Source organism: Nymphaea colorata, chromosome 2, assembly GCF_008831285.2.
Source record: "Nymphaea colorata isolate Beijing-Zhang1983 chromosome 2, ASM883128v2, whole genome shotgun sequence".
NCBI lineage: Eukaryota > Viridiplantae > Streptophyta > Magnoliopsida > Nymphaeales > Nymphaeaceae > Nymphaea > Nymphaea colorata.
In genome coordinates, this window is record NC_045139.1 from 29,755,006 (window position 1) to 29,773,516 (window position 18,511).

Below are 18,511 nucleotides of genomic sequence, written 5' to 3' on the forward strand. Positions count from 1 at the left end.
TGATCTGTAATAAAAGAAACAGAAGGCAAACAGTTGATTTATCCAAGCCAAAATTGAAAGTTGAGACGAGTTCCACTACTCCGGTTGAGTATCCGAGTAGAAAATTTACTTTCTTTGCTTCTGGCCGGTGAGATCAATCATAAACCCTGGCCATAGATATATCAAAGGATCGCGAACCTACTCGGTTTCTCGATCTGGTTAGCAGTTGATCTTCTCTCAAAGATTATAGAGGTTTTATGAGTATAAGCCATGCATTGCTAAACTAACTTTTAATGTATCTAGTCGCATGCATATTGCCATTCTCTAAGTATCCAAGCACATGCTTTTGTAGAGTAGATCACGTATTTACTCGGGACAGATTGAGCCATGCGCCAATTATGCATGCCGCTTTTATATTGTGTCACAGGACAAGTCGCGCTATTTGCCAATTATGAAAGGAAATCCGATAAAGTATGTATTGTGTCACACATGTTGTACCATCTTTGTAAGCAAGGTATGGTTCTGGTTAACATCAGGGGCGGAGCTAGGAGTTTTTCATGAGGCCGGCTAAATTAAAGTTTCTAAATTTTGATTAGGGCCGAAATATCATTTTTCAAAATTTTTATATGGATCAAGTGAAGTTTTTTAAAACATGTAAATTTTTTTTGAGGTAGGGCCAACGCCAAAGCCCATGCGGGCCCACGAAGCACAAACAATGTGTGATGCATTCAAGCTGTTTTCACATACTCCTCTATTTGATCCAAGCATTTGCACATTAAGTTGTTGATTTTGGTTCCTGGAAGATCCAAGTTTGCAGTTGGATTAGAATTACTATTTTTTTGATTAGCTTTCATGCTCGCTTGTGCATCATGGTGGGCCAAACTCAAACTGGCCCATTAATTAGACTATTTAATGTGTGAATGTTTGGTCTCTTGTTACTAATTTCTACTTGATGGGCTGTTAACGCATGCATGTTTTGGATTTACACTTGGATCTTCTGTTCACATTTTTTGGATTAGGATTTGGGACTGGCTGCAAGGTCGGACCTGAACTTGATCCAAATCCACTCACTATTCATGTGAACAACTTAGTCTGGCTATGATTTGGTTTCTGGATCCAAGTATAAGAAGACTGAACTGCAAAAAGGGGAAAAATTGTTGAGAATGAAACTAGGGTTTGACAGTACTCAGACTTTCAAGTGTTTCCGTGGAAGCCGGCTATTTTCTCTTCTTCTAACAGGAGGCGGAGTTAGAAATTTCTGGCTAAAAGGCACTATTAATAAATTTGAAAATTTTAAGGGCATCAATATTTAAATGAGAAAAATTACACTGAGATGTCAATATAGAAAAAAAGTATTTTTTGTGGTTGCCCAACATTGGGATGACTGACCCCAAAATAAAAACACTAAATAGCATTTTCATGCTTTTGGTGAAGCAAGTGAAATAGACTGCATTTAAGCAAATAACGAATAAATTAGCCAGTTTTTTGTAATTTTTTATCTTCAAACTCACGAGGACGTCATGGGGCGAGAAAAGAGTCGGGGAGGCCGAAGTTGGCTCTAGTTAAGAATGGTGAGCCTGAAAAGCAGAGTGGTTTTAGGCAAATAACTAATAAGTTAACCAGGCTTTTGTGATTTTTTCTTTTTTCCTTCGATCTCACGAGGACGCCATGCGGCGAGAAAATAGTTGCTAAGGCGGAAGTTAGTTCGATCACGTATTCCTCGAATTTGCATTAACATCCTTTTCTTTATTTAGTTTTTTGCATAATAAATGAAACTCATTTGTTTTATGTGAGGAAAAGTCGTGAAAATGAAAACGTAATTAATAATATATGGAACAATATAATGTAGGGGCGACTTGTGTGAAGGGACGCTCTCTTCACGCCTTCCCATCATAGTTGGTTCGGGAATTTTGAGCTTGGATTGTTAGAAAACCTAGCCACAAGTCAAGGTTGGCTTGCTTCGCCCTTCACTCAGCCTGAATCGCTCCTGACTCGGCCCAACTAAGGATTGACTCGTTCCGACTCACCCGATTCAGCTTATTTTAAAACTCAACCAATTTGATGAGTCAACTCGCTGACCCAGTCATCTACCAATCTAAATCCGAATCACAAGTATGCCAATTATGATTCCCATAACACACAACTTGGAAAAGAAAGTAGATGAATTAGAAATTTACCAAATTAAGCAAAAAAATGGCATCATCAAATAGAATAGGATGTCGTCAGAGTCCAATTTGATGAAGACTCACAATATCAACACAACCCAAAATTTGATACCAACTTGGTGATTTTCACAAGTTATTTTTACACAGTAACTATGAAGGCCAGCTGCCCTTGGCAATATATATATATATATATATATATATATATATATATATATATATATATATATATATATATATATATGAAATTTAAATGGTGACTCTAGTATTTCAAAATAATTCATCAGTCTTAACCAAAGACGTTCGATCTAACATGATGAACAGTTAAGGAAAAAATAAAAAACAAAAATTGATGAGTATTTCGAGTATTGATTCACATATTTTTCTCATTGGTGGCAACATTGAACTGCCTAAATTTCACACACTTAATAGTTTACATATTTGACATTAATAGTTTACATATTTGATACCCCCTTGCTCACCCGGAATAGTTTACATATTTGACATTCTCCATAAAATATTTTTTATAAGATTTGCAAAGAACAATCACAAAGAAATTCTCATACAAAAACGTCAAATGGTAAAGCAATTATAAGTTAAGAAATCATAGTCTATAGTCTTCAGGGGCATAGCCAAGATTTCATTTATAAGGGCCACGAACAATCTGCGACAGTTTAATCAAAATTTTGAAAATTTTAAAGCAGGACCAACCTCAATCTTTTCTCAAAAGTTTTATATGGCCCGAATTAAATTAAAAAAAATAGATAAATTTAAAAATTTCAAAACTTAAAAGAGGCGGCATGGCCCCTACTGGATATAAAACGAGTGAGCCGAGCTTGCGTTTGGCCGGTTCGAACTCAACTCAACTCACATCTAGCTTGGCTTGAGCTGAACTCAAGCTTTATGAGGTAAGCTTAAACTTGATTCGCTTAAGCTTGTGCTCCTTAGTATATATTTTATGTTTAAAATTTTTACATTTTTTTTTGAAGCCATTTTAAGTTTTTGAAATTACAAAAATAAGTACAAGTGTTAAAAGATTCTAGTCAAATTTAATAGACTTAGTTTACAAACTCGAGCTCAAACTTGGCTCGTCGAGCATAACTAAGCGAGTTTGAGTCGAGTCCGAATTGGCTGAACATATTGAACATTCGTAGGTGCAACCAAGCCAAATCTCTTTGGTCAATGGCATCCTAATAAATGCATGCAGAGGAAAAGAAAAACTGAAAGGAACTATTCTGCAAAGCATCACCTTGGCATAAATCAGTAAGATTCCAAGGGGAAGGAAGATAGTAAAAGAAAGCTTCGTTGGTAACTAGGGATCCGAGGTAAGCTAGCTGAAAGAAATGAGGCAGAGCTAATGGTCACAGGCGAGGTTAGGGAAGGGACGGGGTTGCGTGAGTTGCAGGGAAAATTCAAAGCAGATGGGAGGAAAGGAAATAGAAAAAGGAAAGGGGGAGATGGGGAAAAGGGAGGGGGGAAGAAAAAGACGAGACACGGAATCTCGGGAAACGATTCCCTCTCGTGACCCGAATGTGAAAAAACGAGGAGGAAACATTTTCCTTCACAAAAAAGACGAAGGGGAAAGGGTTCTCATCTTCCCTTCCTTTTTCCACGTAAAAATCTGACATTTTCCCCGTCCGCAAACGCCTTGCATCCTCCTTACCCTAGGCCACCCTGCTCTCTCTCCCTCCCTTCCTCTTTCTCTCTCTCTCTGTGGGACAACCGGGGAGCTGCAAAGCTTCTGGTGAGTTCTTTGTCTCTGTCTCTGTGTTTCACTCTTTTGCCGTTCTCTGATTCTGATGGTTTTCATTACTTCCCTTCCGTTCCTTCGTTGGTTTTTCATTGTTATATATCTTTCTTTTTGGGTGGGTATTACGGGGGTGTTTCATGAAGCTCCTATCTGGGGGTTTTCTCACGTCTTTTACTGTTAAACCCCATGTAGGCTTAGGGTTTTGGCTTCTTCATTTGTTTCGGGGGTTTTAAGACTTCTCGTGATTGTGATTCTTATGGCCCGGGACTCTTCATGTGCTCTTCTTTCTTTTATGTATTGAACAACTATATAGAGAATTTGTGTCAAATAAGGAGGTGTTGGCACAATGGATTTAATAGAGTTGGACCTTTCCATTAGCCTGGCTGCTTGTATTCCAAATGTCACATACGACTTATCAGTTGTTGTCTTGTCTTTTTCTCTCAAGAATGACATTCCGGACAATTTTGAAGAATGGATTACTTTTAGGTGATTCGGTTCTTATAAACTTGAAGTCATTTAATGTAGATCATTACATAAAAATGTGAAGGGGATAAATTGTGTTGATATTGTCATTGCCTGTTCGCAGTGATTCAAGTTTGATACTTGTATGCCCGTCTACTACTTGCTTTTCCTGGGAATGGATTTTTTTGGGGCTCATTTTCGCTTCTACACTTCTTTGTAAATTATGATAAAGGATATGAATTTGACACTATTATAGACATAAGCATATGTCAGCTTGAGAGAGCCACTGAAAACGAAAGATATTGGAAGATGGGTTTTTGGAGGGCATTTCTTGTGCATCTTTAGGTTATAATGCATAAGGGTGGACATGCTTAAGAGAAATGTTGGTGATGAGTTCTTAGGGTTTGAAGATCTGCCAGTTGTTTCTTAGCTACGTCACTGGTACTATGTTTTGACTCACATTCTGTATTCCCTTTCTAGAAGTTATGTTGAGTGCTTGCTTATGATGACTCCATCCTCCAATCTTCAGTCATAACCATGTGATGTAGTTTCTAGTATCTTGAAGCAAATAAATCATACAGGCTTTACAGAATTGGATTCTCTGAACTCTTTGCAAAGCCTCTTCCTTGATGATGCCCTTTTGGATGTGAAAGTAATGAAGCCTCATGCTCTTTAGTCGTTGAGGTTGCTTTGCCACTTCTAAAATTACCTGCAAAATGGGCTTATTGTGGATCCACTTGGAAAAGATGTACACTTACCTATGGTTATATGCTTCTTGTTCATTAAAAAGTTAGGAACACTGGCTAAAGCAGCTGCCTAATTTCTGCTATGTATTTACAGGTAAGCGAGCATTGCCCTAAATAAAACTGCTTTTAGAGAATTTAAGCTTCTAGAATGTTTTATTTTTTGGATTTATAGATTGACTAGACGTGCCATTCTTGTCTCATGTATGGACTACCATTTGTTTCATCATCATTAGCTGAGTTATATCTCTTCTTGTGGTTTCTTGTTGCATTGTGGTCACCGCAAGGATAAAATGATCCATATGACTCGGTGCTTATTTATGTTTCCCACAGGTGCATGCCCAAATTTTAAGAAAGGAGACAATGGAGAGCTCAGCTGTAGGTCGTAACAAGAAGAATATAAGTTGGACACCACTTATGGACCGTTACTTTATAAACCTCATGATAAAAGAAGTGCAAAGAGGTGCGAAGGTAGAAAATGCATTCGTCAAGAATGGTTGGAGCCGAATGGAGAGGTTGTTTCAACAAAAATTTGGGACTATCTACAACAAGGATTGCATGAGAAATCGTCTAAAAACTTTAAAGAAGCAATATAACATCATAAAATCCCTATGTGAACAAAGTTGGATTGTTTGGAACCATGAGTCTCAAATGATTATTGTAAATGATGAGGCTGCATGGGAGGCTTATATTAAGGTATATCAGTTATATCACACAAATTGCATGTAATCCCTTAGGGCACTATTTCTAGTGGCTGACATTAAAAGTTGCAGGATCATCCTGAAGCACAGAACTATAGACACAAGCAAATGGCATACTATGAAGATTTATGTGTTGCATTTTCACGTATCCCTGCTGATGGGAAAGTCAATAGTGTGGGAAATTCTTCTGGGGCTAAAACCATCATGTGTGAGGAGGAGGCTCTTGAAGCTGCCACAGACCTACAATCTTCACCTGTATCTGATGCTCATGAATATTTGCTTGATGATGGACATGGTTCACAATCATCAAAATCAGGTGCAGGCGCAGACACATCACTATCTCTCTCTCTCTCTCTCTCCCTCTGCCTCTCCCTCTCCCTCTCCCTCTCCACATATATGTGTGTGTGTCTTTTATTGTAAGTTTGAAGGTGTAATTGAAGCTAGTTCAATGAAATTTTAATTTGCATACATGTTTTGTCTTTTAACCTGGACCGGCAGACCTTAGGGCTAGAGAATTTTCTAACACATTTACAGCACTACATCTTGGGGTGCATTCCCCTTAATGTTCTTTTAACCTGGACCTTAGGGCTGGGGATTTTCAAAGACATCTACTGCACTACATCTTGGGGTGCATTCCCCTTAATGTGGAGCTAGTACTCCATAGTTTGTTTTTGTGCTCTCCATGGAAATGGCTAAGTTTCAAAGGTAAAAGCGAGTTTCTTGGAACATGTTAGTTAATATATCAGTAGCAATTACTCATAAATGATACACTTACCAAGTTATTACTGGAAAAACGGTTGTGATATTGTGTCCTAAAAAATTAACTCATAAAGGATCATTATTTTATTTCTCTTCATTTATTTTGGCATTTAGGTGGAACTGATTCTTTTCCAATTAGTTACTGATAAAACAATCTTAAGGTTCTAGCCATTAGTACACCAAACATACTTTTGGTTTACTGCATCTTGTGCATCATTGTTGTTCTTACAGCTAGCCAGATGGCAGAGACTATGCCCCATGTTGCGGTATTAGGTGAATTTTGGCATACACTTCTCATCAAGGACATTTATAATTCATGGTAGAATACAGTTATTGATACTTTATATGCTTCTTTCTATATATGAATGGAGGGCATTCACTGAAGATTGCCCTCTTTCACACTTCCTATTCCATATTTGCTTGTAAAGGTCTGGTGATGAAGCCTAAAAAGGATGTAAATCTTGAACAAAAGCCACTTTCTTGTATTACCTAGACAGACAGGAAAAGCGAAAGATGTATTATTCTTCCCCCGTTAAATGGCTGGATATGGACCATTCAGGGTTGCAGCTATGTGTACTGCCTAGAGCCTTAGGCTATGTTATGTTGATAATATTTGACTGTTATGTCTAATCATCCTTTTATTTTTTCCTTTCTAGTTTTAAAATAACTTTACAATGTTGCAACAGTGAAACAAGAGAAGGCCATGAGAGTCGATAACTGCATTTACTGAAAGACCCTTGCATGCATGCATGCTCAGTACTTATTAAAGTGCCGTTATACTGCAAACCTTATATCCATCAGTTGTGTTGATCATCTATTTGTATGCCTCCACAATATTTGACTTCAATGAAATTTAGCTTTTACTGTATCAATGTTTCTCACAATATCAGCTATCAATTCTGTGATATCTTTTTGCATAAGTTTAAAGCAGTACGTTATTGGCAATCGGTTGCTTATTCCTTTTGCTTGCAGATGCTGGTGTAAATGAGCTTCTTTTATAATGTAGTCCAGTTTTTTACTCACTGTCCAACAACAGCTCTTAATTATTCTGATGTGAATGTGGCCAAGTGCCATCATCCCAATACAGATATTTTTGCGCCTTTGGCTTTGTTATGAGCAAGCATAAGTTTTGCAGGCAGCGAAGGAACAGAAAGCCCAGCCACAACCAGTCACGATCGAAAGAAAATGTACTGGACACCACTTATGGACCATTATTTTATAAGCCTCATGGTAGAAGAAGTCCGCAAGGGAACCAAGATTGACAACACATTCAACAAACATGGTTGGAACCGAATGGAGAGGGCATTTCAACAAAGATTTGGCACTCATTTTCACAGGGACTACCTGAGAAATCGATTAAAAACTTTAAGAAAGCAATATAATGTCATAAAATCTGTGTGTGAATACAGAGGGTTTGGTTGGAATCGCGAGACGCAAATGATTACAGCGACTGATGAGAGTTTGTGGGATGAATACACCAAGGTGCTATTTTCTCATATTCAATTTTCTTATTCCATGGATAAATAAGAATATAGGAGAATGGGATTGTTAATATCTGACAGATTATGCATACAGGAGCATCCTGAAGCACGTCAATACAAAGATAAACCTCTTCCATTTTTTGAGGAGCTATGTGCTGTATTTTCTCGCACAGTTGCTGATGGAAGATATAGCATAGCAGGAGTTAGCTTTCGCAGTAAGGATGGCATCCCGTCGATGGATGGTATGGGAGCTTCGGTAGATCCCTTATCTTCACCTGTATCCACTGGCCATGAGCATGCGGCTAATGGCATGCACGACTCATCTGAATCAGGAGAGGATAAAGACATAAGAAGCAAGAGGCGGAAACGTCGTTCTGTGACACCACACAGTTTAGATCATTCTAGAAAATCCCAAATTGCTGGAGATGATGTGGTAAAAGCTCTTCGGCAGATGGCAGCTGCAGTTAATAGCTTAGCAAATGCTTTTAAAGAGGTCAAAAACTGTCAATTGGTAGAAAAGTATATGTCTGCTCTCAGTGAAATACCAGGCATGGATCCTGACCTTTTTTTAGCTGCTTGTGATCTCCTGGAGGAGGAAAAGAAAGCTAAAACCTTTTTGGCATTGAATGTGGAGCTAAGGAAGAGATGGTTGATGAAAAAACTTCGTCCGTTCTAATTACATTCTTGGTAGATATCTGCTGCCTCTCCACTCTCCCTTCTTTCAGACTACACATGTAATTCTAACATCTGTATCCTACAGCAGTCTTGGATTAATACGATCCACTTTTGCAGATGACGTGGGTGGTATTAATCCAAAAATGCATTGCTACATGTTGTAAAGGTGCAATTGTGTTCTTTCCATATGTTTTTGAATATACTCTATTTACATGTTTTAGTCAGATGATGCAAGTACCTTGTGCTAGCTTGCTGATGTTTTGACTCAATTTGTAGATTAGGAGGTTGGTAGTTGTAGATTTGATCTGTTTCCCCTTAGCTATAAAAAAATGTCAAAACTTGATATTTCTTGTCGTGTACTGGTTTGTATCCTTCATATTGTGCAAAAACGGCAAGTGGTGGTCTTGAAAGAAGCTGAAATTGTTGCTTCTGCAACATGTATAGTTTTGCGATGATGTTATGTAAAACTTGTATAATGAAATGTATATCTAATATTGGTTTCTCTTCAATGCCAATTCGGAATGTTCATTGTAGAAATAACATGTGGGCTTGCAACATATATTATAATGTTGGCTTCTCGATAGAGAATTTATTTTATGTTAATGACCCTTTCAGTAATACGATAAGGAACATGATATTCCTTTGTGCAACTTTCTAGGTGTCGTAATGGAGAGCCATTCCCAGGGTTGGAGACCTGGCTTTGCTGGTTTAAACTGTCACATCTCCGGTTGCTTATCCCATTGAACAGCTTAAAATTTCAGGATAAAAATCCATCGAATCTCAGGAACTACCGGTCCATATTCCAGCTAGTGATGTCAAGATTTGAGGTTTGGGTTGGATATGCAGCTGAACTGTGAGCCTGATTAACTGGGGTTTGTAGATAAAGATTATTCTGGTCTGACTGCTTGTTTTCAGTTATATGATCAGATCTGACAGGAAAAATTACCACTATGTGATCCGGCCGATTTGAGCCGTTTGTAGTTTGATCAGATTTGGTTTCAGGTGATAGTACCTTACATAAAGCTCAGTCATATACCTGTTTCCGTCCTTTACTCTAGCTGAATGTGTTCAAAGCTGAACATCGCCACCAAAATCTTACTGATTTAAGACCTTTGAATACATATTGGCATATTCTTTTTAAAGCACTTTGTTTTTGTTGTAAAATTTTTAATAGCCAATTGTCTTTGCATTATATCTTTGTATTGTTAGGTAGATTTATTGTAAATTCCAAATGTTTTTGAATATAGCTTGTGTTTTGGTGTTCTGCCTTTTGGTGATAAAAAATGAATGTTTTCTTCTAGATTGATATAGATTATAGGTGATTGACAATTAACCTTAACATTGGCACCTTAAAGACATTTTCACTAGCTTTACCATGTTTAGCAGATTGCGATGATTTATGCTACATGAGAATTACTTGTACAGCATTCTGTCTATCTGGCTTCTTTTTCTCATTTGGTTGTAAGAATCATCGTTTTCACGAGCGAAGCTAATGTCAAGGACCAACTTGAAATGGTTAATCACAAGGATGCTTTTCTTTTTCCCGGCAACCGAGAGATTCGTCTACTTTTTATCTCTGTGGCAAGGTGCTGAGACTATTCTAGTACGGAAATGTAAAAGACGCATCACTTTTTTGGCTAAATAACATAAAACTTTTGAGCTTTTTCATTCTGCTTGAATTCAGAAACACATCAAGTAAATAAGAGGCCAACTGAAAAACTTTGAAACTTGAACATAGTCTTGTAACTTTACCAGAATTTAGGTGTCTTTACTGTGAAGTTTCATGACCTGATAATCTGATATAGACTCTTCTTCCCATTCTTTCCGTCTTTTGATGGAAAAGTGTTCCACACGGGCTTTTCGCTGTAACTCATATATCCAGGGGAAACACTAGCCTCTTCATCTATTAATTATAAACCTTAAGTCCTTATCTATCTAGTCGAAACTTTTCACTTCGAATAATAACCATTGACTGTTTGTTTTGCAGCTACGAAAATTTTTGGATGTGGAGAAGTATTTTTACCATATATAACAAAGGCGAAGCTTCTGACAGATTTACTTCGTAACGCGCTTCTCATAAAATATGCAAAGCGAGAATTGTACAGCCTCTCAAGTAACCATATCAGCTTATTGATGAGACTTGGGCAGTTAGCAGGACAAGGTCATAAAAACGGAAAGTTTTTGATATAAATGCATCGAAGGATCTATTTTTTCGTGTATGATATCAGCTTCTGAAAATGAAGACAAATCATGTTTTTCCTTTAAAGGAGTGCAGTATTCACATGCTCTCTCTCTCTCTCTCTCTCTTTGGACGACGACTGGAAGCCGAAGCTCCCCTCCGCCTTTCTCCACGTTCTAGGGTTATGTTGGGGCCTGGTGTAAATAGAGTTAGTGAACTTTGACCTTGGTGCCAAACTCTTATCTTATAAGGTCCAGAAGCGTAATGCCTAAGAGAAGAGAACTGATGATGTGGGCTCACAGCCAACAGCCCGACCTGCCAGCTATGATACACCTTTCACTCACGCATATGCACTAATAGTTTTCAAAAAGACCTTCACTTTTGGGCCTAGCTCTTCTCTCATTGAATTCTCACTGTTAATTACTATTCATTGTTAAGGAAAGAGATAAACACATAAGTTCCCGTGTCATATATATACATGTGCGTTTGTGTGTGTCTTGACTTCTAGTAATCCAAATGACCTTGACTTTATGTGCATGTGTGTGTGTAAGAGAGAGAGAGAGTTAATAATTCACGTTGATTTGTTTCTATTTACACCAATAAGCAAATGGGTTTAGGAGTTCATGTTCATAAGCAGACCAATATAGTGAACATCCAAAATGACAGGTAGGAAATATTTTGTCCTGGGCCTCCCCTCCCAAATCCCAAATGGCCTCTACGGCTCTACCTCTGTCACCTCCTTAGGGTGGTCCAAGGATTGAACTGTGTGTTGGCCCTAGCTAGTCTCTGCTGCCAGCATCGCCACCCAAGTTGGCCAGTCTCTGTTACGTGCTTGATCCTAAAAAAGGGAACACCAAGGACGTTAACATTTCAAAACCAAGGTGGTGGGTGTGTCTTGTTGAGTGTGATAGTTCTTCCACTCAAACTTTCCTTCACTCTTCCCCCTTTTTCTTTTCATCTGACCCACCTTAGCCATCATCAAAAGATTAACCAAGTCTTAGATTTCACACATGGATCATGAAGTCAGCCAGTCAAAGTACCTCTTTTGTTTTAATTCCTCCGATTATGATTACACCTTCGAGCTTTTCTGGACGTACACATCAAAACTTGTAACCCAACATTAATATACTTTTTTAAATAACATATCTAAAACATTTTCAGCAATTCTAAGGTTTCTGTTTCAATTTGTTGCATTTATAAAACACAAAAACTGGTGAAGACCTGTTATGGGCTTGCCTTAAAGCCCCATCCCATGGCCTCCACCAAAGATCTTGCTGCTTAAAGTATAGAAGATGCCCTTTTGTAAGATGCCTTAATGCATGTACCCATATCTCTTAACCCAGTTTTGTGTACAATGTGCCGTCCTAGAAACCAAGCAGAAATGATAAACCAGTAGCAGAGGCAAATGTGGGCATGTGTAGGCAATTGCCCACACAAGTCCACATAAATGTATTAGTACCTCATGGACATTTAGTTACTTGCATATTGGTTGCCCCTTAAAAGTTACAATTGAAGTATTAGTGTATCTCAGCCCGAAGTTTCTGGCTCTGCCACTGTGGTGAATGCCTCTTGATCGAACTGTTGGGGTAAACGAAGACACAATTAGAGGCAAAATCCTCCTTCTATTACTAGCAAATTGCCTCTCTTGGCAGGCCATCTACCTCCGCTTCTTCTGAGGGATGGGGTGAGCTAGGAACGAAGAATAGCGCAGTTAAAACACTAACATAAGTGCATTGTCAAGTTTATCAACCTCTATGGAACTTATTTAGTTCCTCTGCATAGTAAGTCAGTCAGGTGGAACAAAAGAGAAGAGAAGGTTGGAAGCAAGAATAACAGTCTATAGGGCTTGGTCTTCGTCTAGAACACATGCTCTAAAGACATTCTGTTCTTGTTTCAAGAAACATGTGTTGTTGATTGTGGATGTACTTTTTAATATAACAACTAAATGCTAGATATACCAAGTTAAAACACAAAAAAACATGTTCTACAAGTTATTCTTATCAAATTAACACCCTCTACGGAGCTCTTTTGCAGGCCTGTGGAAGACAGATGATGCCTGCAGATAATATTAGCTGACCGGCAGACTCGCTTAATTCATTCTTGTCTTTCTTGTCGAGAAGGCAACGCTCCTTATTTGACTGAATTGAGTTGTTTGTTTGAAGTCATGAGTACTCTCTCAACTGTAAATTGTGTGCACTCCAAGATTGATTCTCCTTCTTCCTCTTGAACGGCAAGCCCAACTCCTGTAGAAGATTTATGAATTAGAGATGAACAACGAGTATGGGGCCCTTGATGACCTCTTTCAACTTGTATATTAGGTTCAACTTCCCAGCTAGTTGGTACCAATTATAACTTTCATAATTAATGTACGCCATATTTGTAAGCTTAATCAACCAATTATGTAATGAAATTCATATAAATATTCTGGTGATTGTAACACTAACGAGAAGTCATAGTCCAATGATGGAAAGGGAAAATAATATAACGAGGTCTCTGGAACCGGCATGGCTGTCTTTGATTTTAACAACTACTAGCTAGCTGGGAGATATTTTACGCATAACTACAACTATCATATGGCTTGTTTATGAAATAAATAGAAAATATACCAACTTTCTTTTCATTAAAAGCTGGGTGTATAACCTTAAATGTCACACTCCAATTGTCCTTTCGTATACCAAACATAGATTGTCCACATCAATCTGAAAGGAAACGTTGTATAATTATACATCATGATCCAACACAAACCTCTCTCTCTCTAGAACTCTCATTGCCCATTGATGGAGCCCCTTGCTTCATCATGGTTTTAGAGATGAAAATATTTATACCCCAACAGTATGTCAAGATTGACATAGCCAGTTTGAGATGCTGATTCTTGTCAAATAATCACTGCTGAACGTGTGAACCAAGTAGGCATTTGTCATGATCCAGTAGACGGACTTCAAGTTCCAGGCTTAGCGTTTCAAACTTGGTCGGTTGCTTAGTCAAGATCCATTGGATGCAAATTTTGAATGATAATGTGCACTGTATTGCTTATTTGACCCAAAAAGAAAAATTTGCATTAAATTAATTCGCTGATTTATTCTGGGCTTTTTCTAGTACCATTTAGCTTTCTCTTTCTAAGAACACAACAGCGCATGAAAAATAGCTGCTAATGCATTCTTATAATATATATATATATATATATATATGTTGCTTTTCATTAGTTGTGACACTCCTGAGGATAGTGACATCTCAATGAAAATAAAGCGTGAGTACTATTTTGCTTTATTATATATTTGTTCATCATATATAATATTTGATGTATACATTGCAAAAAACGAAGCTTGATTCCAGTTCCGCCATGGATCCTCCTGTCATGGTGCTTCTAACCGCTTTGATCACATGATAAAGAAAGGCCTGATCCGCCTCTTCACCAACATTCTAGTGATTAATCAACCAACCAACCTGCTATAATTGAATTAAAGTTGGTTATTTTGGTTAATAGGAAGATATTGTTTCAATCCTTAGATGGATACTTTTTAAAATTTCTAGAGAGAGAAAGCTCCTACAGCTAGCTTTGTGTACGTATCAACATCCGGCCTACTTTCTCAAGTGGGAAAAGAAAAGCTGATCATTCCAGCAGATAGTTAATTATCTCAGCTTACAGGATCTTTTCTGCATTTCATATATAGTTACAGGGGAAGACATTTCTTTACGCTATGGGGGTTTTTTGCCTTGTGCAATCATAAAGCGCTTGGGCTGCCAGTGAGATATTATGAGTTCAAGTTGAAATCTAGGGTAATTTCAGTTCCAGAATTATCTCAAAATATTGAAGCAGATCGAGAAGTTTCTCCTATTCTTTTACAAGATCAAATGCTGGATTGCAATAGAAGGACTAATTTTGTGGTTAGTTTCCTCTTCCAAAGCAGAAGCAGGAATGCTGAATTTAGGATGTTAGTCGGAACCCAAGTTTGATGAGTACTGTCAGCACAGGCAAATTGGGAAATTTCCTGAACTTTGGTAAGAGCCAAACGGAATCTCTGATGGTCATTTCCCCTCAAAGCCGGGGTCCCTGCTTGTCCCAGAGCTTGGAATGAGGACATGGTATTTGAATACCAGGGTTCAGGGACGTCGATGTCCAACAATAAAAGAGATGGCTCCTCTTTTCGTTTTCCTTCGCATTTATTACGTATCCTCGAGTAGAAAAGGTGAATTCATCCATGTCACGAGAAATGCCATGCAACTTTATTTCTGAGAGAGAGAGAGAGAGAGAGAAAGAAATAGAGAGAGAGAGTGAGAGTGAGATGAACAGCGGCAAACTTAGCTTCCCCATGTTCATGTGGCTTTTGTTACAACGTGACAATGTCGCGAATATGGCAGGCATCTTGAATCAACTTGGACTCATACCATACCTTTCCATCATATAATATATATATATATATTGAGAGAGAGAGAGAGAGAGAGAGAGAGAGAGAGAGAGAGAGAGCTTTGTAACATTAGATGTAGTTCTACTGACTTTATTTTAACACAATATCCTCATGAACATGGCAAGGCGGAGACTCTACAACCAAATTGAGCTCATGTAAACCCCATGGTCAGTCTATTGTCAACAAAAGAAGATGCAGAGCTAAAGATAGGGAGGGGTAGAGAGAAAGAGAGAGATTGGGAACAAGTCTCTACTGCAAAAGTAGGCTCCTGATGACGGCAGCTTGGGCACTGTCCGTAGAAGCCAACAGCTCGGAGAGCCTCTCGCTGAGGTCGTCCACCTCTCTGTGCAAGCTCCTGATGTAGTTGCACGTCTCCTGCAGCACCTTCGACGCCGATACCTGCACCACCACCCACCACCCGTAAGCTGAAATTTTGTTCACAATGATCTCAATATCGAAATCCATTTCACTATCTTTTTGGGGACAATCGCAGAAAAATGCCCAACTCACGCCCAAAACTCATTGGCATAAAACCCCCAGATCTCTCTTTCACTGAGAACTTCACCCAACTTTGGCCTCAGTGGCAATGATCATGCACCCGTTGGCTTCCGAATTCATCAAGGGGAAGCCTTGAAGGTACAGGAGAAGCCATTGTTAACTAGCTAGGAAGGGATCCCGAATCTTACTTATCCTTCAAGGCCCTCCATGAAGATCGATCTCCTCAACAAAAAGAGGAAGAATGGAAAGAAAGAAAGAGAAGGAAAGAGTACCAATCAACCAACCTTGTCCGAGCTCCTGTTGCGAATCTCCGGCAGCAATGCCTGCAGCTTGGCTATGAGATCGTTGATCTGCTCGTCGGTGATCCTTGGAGCACTAGATTGCCGTGACCTTGATCTCCTGCTAGACATCTTCACTGGAGAGAGGAAGAGAGACAGAGACTCGGCTTAGTCTCTAACAGTAGCAGGCGTAAGTCAAGGCAAACAAGGGAGGGAGGATCTAAGAGAGAGAGAGAAGGCAGTGTGCATGGGGAGGAGCGATGGCCCTAGGTTGGTCTTAAATAAGGTTGTGGAAAGAGAATCGTTTTCTAGAGATACGCCATGCTGTCCTCTCTTTCTGTGCCCCCAAGTTGGTTAATACTTTACAAGACGATGACCATGGAGACTGTCAGACTCAACACATAAAATAAAAAGAAGACAAGGGAAGGAGGAGGTGTGACCACCACCGCAACCCTGAGCTCTAGACACTCTCCACACACCAGCACGAGGGCGGTCAAACCCTCAAAGGGCACGCCCCAGCCCGGTCCCGGCGCCCAACCTCTCACCAACAGACCACCTCCGCCGTAGGCCCATCCCCTCCGCACCCACCCTGAAATGGCGTGCTTCTAACCTTTGCGACTAAACCTGGTTCTCCCATCATTATCGTCCCTTTCATATAAAAATCCAGATCTCACATTCATTCGAGCATGATTTAGCCTCTAGCAGATGTCGTCTTATGGTTTGCCAAGTAAAAAAAACGGTGGCATGGTGTTCAGAATCGTACCTGCATGATGTCGCCCCGATCCAAACTTAACTTTCAGGTTCGAGTTCAATCCCGGATCCAAAATTCTAAGCCCGAGTTAATTTCATTAATTTCGATTAGATACAAGAATAAACAGACATACCCGACTTGGATTTGGTTAGTAGTTAGAGTCGAGAAATTAGATTGAAGGATTCAGACTCCCCAAGAAGAGATATATCCGATCTATTGACATCTCTATTCCCTAGGGATCCCCATGAGGGGTTCAGTGTCATTGGCCACCCCAGTGCCATGCTTATGCTTATGTTGTCTTGCTGCCCCCTCGTGACATGTCTCTCTTGTGGGCCTCTCCTTTTGTTTGTTCTTCACTTGACCTGTTGGCTCCCTAGAAGTTGAGTTAGCGTCATGTCACCCCTTGGCTGTCCCTTTTTCAATGTCACACTTGCCATTGCCAACGGATCTCTGCCTTTATGAGACAAAGCCATCCATGCCCATTGCTCTTAATATCCGTATCGGAGGCGAATCGTTTTTAGAAAACGATCCGAGGAATTAAAAAGTTAAAATGTATTTCTCTGTTTTCAAAAATCAGAGCTCTCACTAATGGAGCACTGGTACAATAAAACCCCTTAATGTACAATAAACCCCTTAGCTCTCAATGAGTCATGGTCTACTGTAGTGGGTTCGCCGTTTTGCCAGTCACTAGTCTGATCAGCTATGCTAAATCCTTTAAAGTCCGCCATCATACCGGTTAGAAGCTACTTTTTTTACAAGTGTTTTGTTAAGTAAATAGTAGTATGGGCTACATAGACAAAATTGAGTCGGGTTAAAAACCGATCCGGTTCAGTACGGGCCGATGCGGGTAGCTAGTGCTCTTTTTCTACTGGGTTTCACTGTTGTGGAAGAGGGCAGTAAGTTTGTAAGCATGCCATTCCCCCTTGTTCCCTATTGGCTTGCCACATTATTGAGCCTAGGCCATGGGTCCCATGCTCATTAAATATTGGGACATCCGAATTTATGAAGCCCAAATGATTAAAATGACAGTTCTCTTTTGCTTGGTAGCTGAGATATACATGAATTTATAGAGAAATAATAAAATAATGTTGCTTATACTTTTTCGATATTCATATTTATTTTTTTTTTGCCTATGTAAGAGAATGCGTACATGGAAAATCTTTAATTAAATATCAGCTTTTTGTGTCTGCATTTTCTGGCTCAGGGAAAAAAGGCTGCCTGTGAACCATGATGTTTGAACGTTCAATCTCACTTTTGGTCTTCTGTAGCTCAAAATTGACATTCACCAAGTGTACAATAGATTTGTAAGTATTTAAACCTAAAAACCAAAAAGTTTCAATTGAAGTTTTTAAATTTCTTACATCATGAAAGTCCTGTCTAGGTAAAAAGAGAATTTCGATCCGCAAGTCTCTCTCTCTCTCTCTCTTTTTTTTTTATCATGAGAAATACATTCACATGGTTAGTGCCCATTTTTACCTCATGAAATATGGGTACTATCAAATCTGAAATCTAATGTGCACCTACATTAATTAGATCAAGAACTCAAAACAAACTTATCAATTTGAAAATATAATTACCGACCAACTTTTAAGAAAGTTACAAACAGTTAACGTAGATGGTCTAGAAAAAGACAAAGATAAAAGTGTATAAACTAATATTATGATGAAAATGTCCATCTTTTTTCTTT

The 18,511-nt window shown here is 38.9% G+C and overlaps 2 protein-coding genes across 9 annotated transcripts; one reads left to right on the top strand and one right to left on the bottom strand.

The window, feature by feature from the left end:
- Positions 1-3,593: 3,593 nt before the first annotated feature.
- LOC116247998 (L10-interacting MYB domain-containing protein) lies at positions 3,594-10,870 on the top strand. Of its 8 annotated transcripts, none has more exons than XR_004170953.2 (8): positions 3,594-3,885; positions 5,144-5,193; positions 5,430-5,792; positions 5,870-6,113; positions 7,692-8,038; positions 8,132-8,724; positions 8,830-8,878; positions 9,371-9,828. XR_004170953.2 is itself a non-coding variant. In XM_050076169.1 (7 exons), the coding sequence occupies exons 2-6, from the start codon at positions 5,182-5,184 to the stop codon at positions 8,711-8,713; spliced, it is 1,548 nt and encodes a 515-aa protein (XP_049932126.1). In that variant the 5' UTR covers positions 3,594-3,885; positions 5,144-5,181; the 3' UTR covers positions 8,714-8,724; positions 10,700-10,862. The 8 variants fall into 8 exon arrangements, 5 of the variants coding, with proteins under 5 accessions (XP_049932126.1, XP_031476388.1, XP_031476387.1 ...); XR_004170952.2 differs by adding an exon at positions 10,700-10,870 and having other exon boundaries at positions 3,595-3,885; positions 8,132-8,878; positions 9,371-9,714; XM_050076169.1 differs by lacking the exons at positions 8,830-8,878; positions 9,371-9,828 and adding an exon at positions 10,700-10,862.
- Positions 10,871-15,373: 4,503 nt separating this feature from the next.
- Positions 15,374-16,397, bottom strand: LOC116248495 (transcription factor ILI6-like). The gene is made up of 2 exons (XM_031621315.2): positions 16,080-16,397; positions 15,374-15,696 (listed from the first exon to the last, which is right to left on the bottom strand). Exons 1-2 carry the CDS (start codon positions 16,203-16,205, stop codon positions 15,547-15,549), a joined length of 276 nt encoding a protein of 91 aa, XP_031477175.1. The 5' UTR covers positions 16,206-16,397; the 3' UTR covers positions 15,374-15,546.
- Between the last annotated feature and the right edge of the window lie 2,114 nt (positions 16,398-18,511).